Source organism: Manis javanica, chromosome 7, assembly GCF_040802235.1.
Source record: "Manis javanica isolate MJ-LG chromosome 7, MJ_LKY, whole genome shotgun sequence".
Taxonomy (NCBI): domain Eukaryota; kingdom Metazoa; phylum Chordata; class Mammalia; order Pholidota; family Manidae; genus Manis; species Manis javanica.
Genome location: NC_133162.1, coordinates 71,918,875 through 71,928,888, shown reverse-complemented (window position 1 = coordinate 71,928,888; position 10,014 = coordinate 71,918,875). Strand labels below are relative to the sequence as shown.

The window sequence follows — 10,014 nt, the reverse complement described above, 5'->3', positions numbered from 1 at the left end:
TGCCAGTCGCCCGCAGTTCTTTCTGCACAGGTCAAGGTGCCAATACTCCTGAGCAGCGGTCCTTTCTCCTGAGGCTTCTTGGCTGGCGCAGCCCGAACCTGTTCCCCCAGCCGCCGGCAGAGGGCAGCATCGCACCACGGCTGCCCCAGGGCGGCGCAGTAGGTTCATCCCGGGAAGCTTGGCGCTGCGTCCTCCGTGCAGTCTCCGCTGGCCCAGCGTGATGGGCACTGAGGCAGGGTGACTCCGTGGGGCCCAGCCCGGGTTCTCTCGGCCCGGTGTCCCTCCTCTTCCTCCCAAGGGTCCCGAACCCCGCGGCGTTTCTTGGCCCTTTGCATAGCCTGAAGGCGCTTTACCATGCTCATCAGCCGTGCACAGTCTCCCTATCTGTGAAATGAGGTTAACTGCGCAGAACCAGGTTGGCCAAGGCCCGGTGCACAGTGAGGGCTGTCTTTAACAGCCCCAACTAACAACCCCACCTTTAGGGAGTGGGCTGGATGTGTCCGGGTTGGGTCAGGCCGAGGGTTGTCTGGCCCAGTGTGACCAGCTGAGGGAGGGCTGCTGTCAGGGTGAGCAGCCGGGTTTCTGCCTGAGGCTGTGGCTGGCTGTGTGCTCCTGAAGAGAGGGTTGACCTGGGGATGACGCACCCCATTCTTGAATCTGCTCAGGGCTTTTGCTTGTGATTCCTGGAAATGCTCCCTCCTCCCCCTTCATCTTCTGACTCTGGTTAAGCTTCTTAGAAGTCTTCAACAGCCTTATAGGTCTTTCCAGCCTGGCATCAGCTTCCCTTGACCCTTTCCGTCCCCCATCAGGAGTGCTGTCCCCACCTGTGCCATTGAAAATCATGTTTTCAGAAAACAATTTAATGGCAGGGGGAAGCGCTCACATTAGAATGTTCATTCACTCATTAATTAATTCACTGATTTAACTAACATTTATTGACCTTATAGACATGCCAGGCATTGTTTAGACAGGGAATAAAATTAAAAACAAGAGAGATACTATCCTTCGCATGAGACTTATCTTTTGTAGAGGGAGACAGACAATAAACAAGTGAAAAATAAATTAATTTCAGGTAGTGATACTCTTATATGCTTCTATTTGAAAATTACATCTGAATAGAAAAACAGAACAGGAAGAAAAACTTAGTATCAATGGGGGTCATTTCTGGTTGGTGGCAATAGGAGTTGCGTTAGAAATAACTGAAAAGCTTACTACCATAGCTTAAATAGTTGAGGGCTTACGTGTCTCATGTGTTCAGAGAAAAAGCCCACCACTTTCACCTGGTGACTGTTATCCTGAGATGATGCTGGTCAGTTCCATGCTTGGCTTCTCAAGGTCACAAGATGGCAGCCTCTCTTCTGGATCTGCTGTCCACACTCCAGGTCAGATGGAGGAAGGGGGAAGGAGGAAGAGTAAAGCCAGCCTTTCTCCTCCTGAGGTGCTGCCTTTTTGTTATCCAGGAGCAGAATTTCAGCCAACATCTCATTGGTCAGGGAGGGCTGCATGGCAGCTCTGAGCTGAAGGAAGGTGGGGAAGAACATGGAGGTGTTGTTACGGAGAGGCCATCATTTTCTTCTCCATGTTTTTTGGCATTTAAAAAATCAAATCAGACTTTCAAACAAGCTGTAGCATAGAGGACACAAAGGGCTTTTTCTGTTTTAAGGAATAAGGTAGGGGTGGATTGCTACAGGGCAGGAGAGGACAAAGTAAAGGCAGCTGTAGCTGGACCTGGACACACCTGAAACCCGCCGAGCTCTCACCCCGATTCCCTTCTCCCTGGGTTTTGTGGGCCCCCTCAGGCCGGTGCAGTTCTGAGGGGAAGCAGTGACGCGCAGGCCCATGGCGGCCCCAGTGCGGGCTGCACCTGTCAGCTGGCTGCCTTGCTGGCCTACCCTAGCTCTCTTGGTTTCCTGGTCCTCAAGACAGGTGGATGTGTGCAGCCTGGGCCAATGCAGGGCTGGGCATTTCTCCTCAAGCAAGCTGGAGTTTGTCCCCATGCACAGGCCCTGGTAGCCCATGCCAGACCCACCTGAGTTCACAGCCTGGTTTTCTTATTGTTTTTATTTCCTATGGCTGCTCTATCAAATCACCACAAAATAGATGCCTTAAAACAACAGAGATTTATTCTGTCACAGTTCTGGAGGCCAGAAGTCTAAAATCTGGTAGAGTCATGTTCACCCTGAAAGCTTTCTTGGAGAGTCTGTCCTCACCTCTGCCAGCTTCTGGTAGCTGCTGGCACTCCTTGGCTTGTGGCTGCACCACTCCAGTCCCTGCCTCCCTGGCCACATCACTTTCCTTGCATGTCTGCCTCTGCCTTTCTCTTATAAGGACACTGGTGATGGCATTTAGGGCCAGCCAACCAGTCTAGGACAATCTCCTCTTCTCCAGTCCTTAATCACATCTGCAAGGGCACTTTTTACAGTAAGATCACATTTACAGGTTCTGAAGATCAGGATGTCGATATCTTTTGGGAACCACCTTTAAGCCTATCACATCCATTAACTGTCCCGTGACTTTAGTGCTCTAAGCCTCAATGTTCCTATCTGTAGACTTGGGATGAGAACCCCATTCTCACAGGATCTTGTGTGGATCACCAACCATATAAGCAGGTGACAGGAGGCCCAGTCCTCTCTGTGGTTGACCCGGTCCCTCCCCTCTGACCTCTAAGGGCTGTTCTTGACAACTAGAACGGTTTCTCCCTCCCTCCTCCTTTATGGCTGACTTGCCCTGAACCTGGAGATAGTTAAAGAGGACCTGGGAGGTGTGCATCCCGAGGGCCTCTCATCTGCAGACCCTTGTCTCCATCTCCACCTGCTTCTCCTTCTTGCACAGTCACACCCACTGGGTGAGGTGACTATACTGCTGTGCCCAGACCTGGAATTTGGCCGGGATTAGACACAGGCCAAGTCCCTTCATCCCTAGGGGCTCCCTCGTGGCTTCTGTTTCCTCCTGCTCCCTCTTCTATTCCCCCACACCAAACCCTTGGGCCTCTCTGATTTCCAGATGAATCTCTGAGAAGTTAGGGGCCTTGCCCAATGTCAGTTGCATCAGGACCTGTGTCATCTCCCCACCTCATCTGAAGGAGCACTGGGCAGCCCCTGCCCAAGCACATCCCCAGGAACATCCCTGGGAGGTGGCACCTTCATTCTTTGGGTTTACAGGGCTCTAAATGCACTGTGACAACCAGACAGAGAAAATCAATCACAATTTCATTTTATTGCCAGATAAAAGAAGAGGTTTACAGGCCAGAAGACCTGCTTGTGTCAATGGGTGTGTCTACGAGCAGTGTGATCCAATCTGTTAGGGGTCATGTCTAGCAGGATGCCTGGGTCTGGGGAGGGGGCTATCTGCCAGAAGAGCCAGGGTTCCAGGCAGTTGCAGTTTGCCCAGTCTGTGCTCATCTGGGAAAATGGTGGGCTCAACCCTGAGAGACTGCAGGCCCAGGCTGCTGGGAGCTTCTGGGATGGACCCAACTTAGGATGGGGTTGAGGTGGAATGGAAAGGGCCCCTCACATTCATTTAACAAAGTGTCTTGGGTCTCTACCTTGCAGCTCCAGCTCAGTGTTCAGGTGACTGGGGTCCCCCATCATGTGTGAATGAGGTCACAGTGACCTCATCTGTGAATACTTGCAGCTCCATCTCTGGGGAGAGCAGAGGACGGAACATCCTGTGCAGAGCCAAGGTGGAACAGTCTCCTGTGAGCTCCCTAGTGGCCAGCGGGACAAGGGCCTCACCCCTTTGTCTTGACTGTATTGTTGATCAGTGGACCTTTGGCTTCCTTAGGATGTCCCCTGAGACACATGGTTGTCATGTCTATGACTGCTGTGGGGCCACCCCAGGCCCCTGATCTGTGGAGACATATCTGGGAACGAGTGAGTCTGGCCTCAGCCTCTCCCACCACGTACATTCTGGCAACTTCCACCCTGAACCTTCCACCAATTCCACTTTCAAAATTTGCTGCTCTCCCCTCTGTGTTCCTTGATGTATCTCCATGTCCAAGCTTTTCATCTTGCTGTTATCTCCACTTGGAATGTGCATAATCTTCCTTAACTTAGCTTAGGGTCTCAGCTTGACCTGTGCAGAGCCCACTGCAGGGACCCACTGCAGCAGGGGGCAGGGGGCCTCTGTGTGCCATGTCCTGGTACTGGAACCTTGGGCAGTGGCTGATGAGGGTGTAAGGCCTGAGTTTGGTCCTACCTGGGGACTTGGGAGCTCCCCAAAGTGCAAAAAAAGTGTTGCAGGGCCTAGGGTGGGGAGGGAGGGGAGAAGTCTCCCCAGACCTTGTAGCTGGGAAGCAGGGACCCCAGCAAGCAACCTAGGAGGGGTCTGGACCAGCCTTTGGGCTCAAGGAGATACTCCTTGGGGCTGTGATTTTCACATGTTAGACTCTCAGCAGCAAAGTCAGTTCCTCAGTCAGCACCCAACAAAAGTGGGGTGGGTCTAGAATGCCAGAAGCCCAGCCTCCTCTGAACAGACTTCTAGATCTAGATTGGCAGACGCATACCTGGGGGATTACTGCTTTAGGAGGAGGTTGGGACCTAGGCTGCCCCAGCTCTCAGGGGCTCTTCCTGGGAGCCAAGCTTTCCTTCCCTTTTGCTCTCCCTTGGCATTTGGGAATGCCTTTGTGCAAACTTCTGCCTACCTCTTCTGACCTTCAGTTGGGCCTAAGGAAAGGATGGACCTTGCTGTACTCAAAGGGACCAAGGGGAGCCCTGGATGTCAGTATGAGAACCCCAGATGGGCCTGAGCTAGTGTCTGGTCCTGCCACCACCCTGCCTGGGCCCAGGGACCTGACCTCTGTGGTTCCAGCTTGTATTTGCAAAGGAAGCAACTTTTCACACAGGTAACTTTTTGGGATACCTTGATTCTAAGCAGACTGAGCACCCAATCCTGGGCCCCAGTTTCCTGACTGTATAATGGGGATAATGAGGAGCCCCCTGCCTTGCAAAAATGAAGTGTTCCTATTTAGGGAGGACATGCTGTGTGTGATTTCTTTCCTTCTCACAGACTCCAGCAAGCAGAAGTCCTCTCCGACCTGGCTTGCCAGCCATGGGCACCTGCACCACACCATTGGTAGTGCCATGCATGGAAAGGACACCTGGAAAAGGAGCAAAGGTAGAGTGTGGGGGGCAGGGTATACCACTGGGTTCTACCCTGGTGGCTCTAGCAAGGCAGGTACAGAGAGAGCACCCAAGGTTCACCTGGCCCCCACTGCCAGCCCTGGGAAAGCCAAAGACTAAATGAATAAAACACTCGAATAATGGAATGAGTGATGCAAAGATTGCCAGCTGGGAAATTTAAAAGTAAAAACCCATGAGGCTAACCACGAATAAAAATAAAATAAATGCAGTAATAAAAAGAAGATCAAATAAAATAAATATGAACTGGGAAACAGTAAAAGTGAAAGAGGCTGGCAAGAAGAGTAAGGAAGACAAAGTAGAGATGAGCAATTAATATACAAAGGAAGAGCCAAAGGCAGCTACTGAGGGAAAACCTGAAATATGCAGTTAAGTAAGGGTGCCTTTTTAAAAAAGAAAAACCTGGTGGGTTTAAGAGAGCAGAATTTCAGTGGGATTTTCTGAGCTCAGATCCTTATCGAAAGTGGGTTCCCTAGAGCTCATGCCTGGATCTCAGGCTGCTGAGCTCTAAGCCTGGTTCCTTTTAAGGAGCTGGCTGACCTCTCCCTGGGTGGTTGACCCCAGGACTTGGGTGGCCTCTTCCTAGTGTACTCAGGAGAGTTGGTCTTCCACACCAAAATCTACAGAGGATCCCCCAGGCTGGATCTTGGTCTCTCTTGACAGCAGGGCCTGGGCTGAATTGTTTTAGAAATCCCAGGTGGGCTCTGTGCTGGGATGGAGGGGAAGGCAGTCTTCCGGCGTCTGTATCTTATCTAGTCCAGGGACTCTTTATGAGTAACATGGTTAGGGAGGGGCCCTTCTGCAGGGGTTGGGCAGTGGTAGTTCTACATTGGGCAGGCAGCTGCTCAAAGACGGAGCCAGGGCCGTAGGCCCTAGGGAGGGTCAGGATTCCAGCTGGCCCTTCCATAGTCCAGTTACTGGCTGGGGTAAGAAAGAGGGTGACTGAGAGAGGAGAGATCTGCATTTCTGGAATGACAAAGCCTTAAGTTACAACACTTGTGGCTTCCTAGTGGACCACCCTGGCCTCTCTCTTTGCCTTGATGCTTCTTCTGCAGCTTTGGCGGCAGACTACTGGTTTCCAGTTGTGTTCTTGCTGAGATTCCTGGTGGGCGCTGTTGATCTTTTTGCACATTCCTTCAGTTTCCTTGTGTATAAAATGGGAATACCTCCTCTTAAATAAGGTGTAGGTTGCTGAGCACAGTACCTGTGTTAAATGCATGTAGTTAGAACCAGTATAAGTGAGGATCTGTTTAGAAGGGACCAAATTGTTTTATAGTAATCCATTTTTTATTTTCCCTACTCTGTACAGCCAGTGAATGTGGAATTTTGAGAGAATGAGAATGGAAGCATAGGGTGGGTTATGTTCTACAATTCGAGGCCCCTAAGATAGGTTGTTTCTTTAGGAAGTGCCTTTGTGTGAGTGCCACACCCAGCTGGGAAGCCTAGCCTCCTACATGAATGGTCATTCCTCTCTTCTTGCCCACTGGGCCCCTCATCCTGGAAGTCACTTTGCCTGCCCATGTGGTTCTCTGCTATTCTGCTATTTCTCCTACCCAGCTTCTCCTCTGCGTCTGGTCACTCCTGCCCAGCTGAGTCAGCCCCAACAGCCACTGCAAGATTGCCTCACTGCTCCCCAAGCCTCTGCACAGGGCCTTCTCTGCACAGCCTTCACAAAATAAAAATTGCCAATGACTACTCTGTGGATGCTTCACTCACTCACTCACTCACTCACTCACTCACTCACTCACTCACTCACTCACTCACTCACTCACTCACTCACTCACTCACTCACTCACTCACTCACTCACTCACTCACTCACTCACTCACTCACTCACTCACTCACTCACTCACTCACTCACTCACTCACTCACTCACTCACTCACTCACTCACTCACTCACTCACTCACTCACTCACTCACTCACTCACTCACTCACTCACTCACTCACTCACTCACTCACTCACTCACTCACTCACTCACTCACTCACTCACTCACTCACTCACTCACTCACTCACTCACTCACTCACTCACTCACTCACTCACTCACTCACTCACTCACTCACTCACTCACTCACTCTTTTTCTTTCCTGCCTTGGCTTGTTAACCAGAATTCAATGCCTGGAAGCTGCCTTTCATTCTCCCTTGGTAACCCCACTCAGCCTTTAGAACTGTCACCTCCTCCAGGAAGCCATCCCTGGCTCTTCCTCTCAGGTTGGGTCAGCGCCCAGGATATGCCTATGCATACATAGCTCATGCAGTGTCCTCCCCACATCATTTAATGAATCTGTTTAGGTGTTTGCTTCTCCCACTGCGCGGGGGGTTCCAGCCATGGTCTGTTGCTGAGCCTCCCCTTATCCTTCGTGCCCACCGCTGGCCTAGAGCACTGCAGGGGCCTTGGGGCCAGTCTGACTACAGGGCGAAAGGGTGTTCCCGGGTCGCGGGGACAGCCCCTAAGTGACGCTCTGCCATGCCGGCCCAGACCAGGCTATTTCAAGGAATCCGGGTCCGGGAAAGCTCAGCTGTACTCCATCCCCCTGCCCCTCTGATAAATCTTGGGTGCCCAGACCGTGGAGCCCAGACCGTATGGGTCTTGGAGGGAGGCGGCTGAGCGTCAGGCTTGCCACTTCCTCCCAGGCTCAAGCCTAAACAGCATAACGCTGCATGTGGTAGTGGCCGGCCGGAGGTATTCACCCGGTGGCCGAGAGCCGCGCTCGGCGCTGGCCACGAGGAGCGCGGCTCTCCGCCCAGGCTCGGCTCGCTCGTGAAAGCTCCGTGCGGAGTCGGAGTCTGAGCACGCCGGTCGCTTGGAAGGCTCCTCACGTCCAGGCGCCGCGGTCGCGGCTGCGCTGGTTTCCGGCCATGAATTGGGCTTCAGAGTCCCAGCCCCCTGCTCGACTCCCGGCTGAGCACGGGGCCCGCGGGGCGGGGGATGGGCGCCCATCGAGGTCCGCAGGGCTAGCCGGAGCTTGGGCTCGCGGCTCCGGCTCTGCTCGGCGACGGCAGCGGTCGGTCCCCTTTGGCTCCCCGTGCATCCCAGTGCCTGGTTCAGTGCCCCGCCCCGTCTCTCTTTCGGCTTCCCCTGGTCCGGCTCCGCGAGTGGCGCTCTGTCCCGGGCGGGGGACATGGCGGCTGAGGTTGACCGGCGTTAGGGCGCTCCGGGAACCCCCGAGGGTAGCGAGTGGTCCAACCCTTCCCCATCCTCTGGCCGTAGGCGAACGGGCGGCGCGCGGCCTGGGTACGCCAAGTCTCTGCGCGTCGCAACAGTCCCCGCTGCCGTACCGGCCTCCGAGCGTCCCCCGGCCGGGAGCGCGGAGCCCTGGGCGCCCCCTCCGAGCAGCAAGCGGACCAGCGCCGCGCGGCGAGGCTGAGGCTCCGCAGTCACGTGGTGGAGAGGAGGGCGGAGGGGAGGGGAGGCGAGCGGAGGCGAGGGGGAAGGGAGGGGAGGGGGAGAGGGAGGGGAGGGGGCGTCCTCCGCAGTTTGCTCCTCCCCGGGGCTCAGACACACAGCGATCCCGGAGCCGCCGCGCCGGCCCGGCCGCCGCTGCCATCACCTCCGCCGCCTCAGAAGCCGCCCGAGCCGCGGGAAGCGTCGCCGCCGCCGCCGCGGGCCGCCCCCGCCGCGCCGGCCTGGACTCGGGCTGCCAGCGTCGCCGCAGCAGCCACCGGCGCCGGAGCGGGAGCCCGACCGCGCTGGGCTGGGCTGGGCTGGGCTTGGGGCGGGCGCAGGGCGCAGGGGCGGGCGCGCGGGGGAAGACGCACGGGCGGGCTCGGCTCTCCCGGGGAGCGGCCCGGGACTGCACCCGGACCGGCGTCTCCCCGCTCCGCGCCGCCCTCGGCCTCGCCCCGGGCCCGGGCGGATGAGCCGCGCGCCCGGGGGACATGGAAGCGCTGACGCTGTGGCTTCTCCCCTGGATATGCCAGTGCGTGTCGGTGCGGGCCGACTCCATCATCCACATCGGTGAGCCCGGCGGGCGGCCCGGCGGAGGCTGGGAGGGGGCCCCAGCGGCGCAGGGGGTGATCAGCGTCCAAACTTGGCGGTTCCCCGGGCCGAGGGGCTCGGCTGGCGGTGCTTCCCCGAAGGGCCGTGCCGCGCCGCTCCGCGGAGGAGCTGTGCACGGGCCGCGCCGCGCTCCCGCGGGCCCCTCGCTGCTCCCCTGGGCTCCGGTCTACGCGCGGGGCCCCGCGGCCTCTGCCGACACTTAGGGCCGCGGCTATTGGGATCCCGAGGCTGGATGCGCGTTCAGACCTGCACTCCTTGCTGGGCCGTCGGCGGGCTCGGCCAGTCTTTCGGCGCAGCTCGGAGCAGCGGGGGGCAGGAGGCCGGCACGGCCAGGGGTCTTGCCAAGTTGGCAGGACAGGATCAAAGAGGCCCGACTGGAGCCTGTGTGAATGTGGGTGGGTGGGTGTTGTCAGCGTGTGTCGCTGTGTGTGCGCCTGACACCGTGTTGGTGTCACTGCGAGAGGGCGTTGGGGAGTGTGGGTCCATCTGAGCCTGTGTTGGTGCGTGCACGACTGTCAGCCTGTTAGAGTGGACACAATGTCTGCCTGTTTCCCCGTGTGTATCTGTGTCTCAGTGTGTGTGCGTGCGTGTGTGTATCTGGTTGTGGCGACTGCAGCCCAATCCTGGACAGTCCCTGAGTTTCCCGCGGTCCAAGTCTTGGGGCAGGCAGAGGGTCCCGGGTGGTGGGATCCGAGGGAAGAAGTGTGGGCGGCGTGTGTGTGTGTGTGCGCGTTCGCGCGCGCGCACACTAGCTGAGCGGGAAGAGATGGATGGAGGGAGAGAAGATTAACCGGGAGAGCAGGAGGGGGCCAGCGGAGGAGAGTGTGTGGGAGTTGGTAGCCGCATGGGAGGAATCCCAGGAAGTTGGCCTTGGT

At 56.3% G+C, this 10,014-nt stretch overlaps 1 protein-coding gene across 6 annotated transcripts in view; it reads left to right on the top strand.

Moving 5' to 3' along the window:
- Positions 1 to 8,648: 8,648 nt before the first annotated feature.
- GRID1 (glutamate ionotropic receptor delta type subunit 1) overlaps positions 8,649 to 10,014 on the top strand; it is a 699,381-nt gene continuing 698,015 nt past the window's right edge. For 3 of the 6 annotated variants that reach the window (XM_073241118.1, XM_037003097.2, XM_037003096.2), the window contains exon 1: positions 8,653 to 9,097. In XM_073241118.1, coding sequence (XP_073097219.1) covers positions 9,019 to 9,097 — 79 coding nt within the window. In that variant the 5' untranslated portion in view covers positions 8,653 to 9,018. Of the gene's footprint in view, positions 9,098 to 10,014 lie in introns of all 6 variants that reach the window. The other 3 variants (XM_037003098.2, XM_073241119.1, XM_073241120.1) reach the window with 2 other exon arrangements.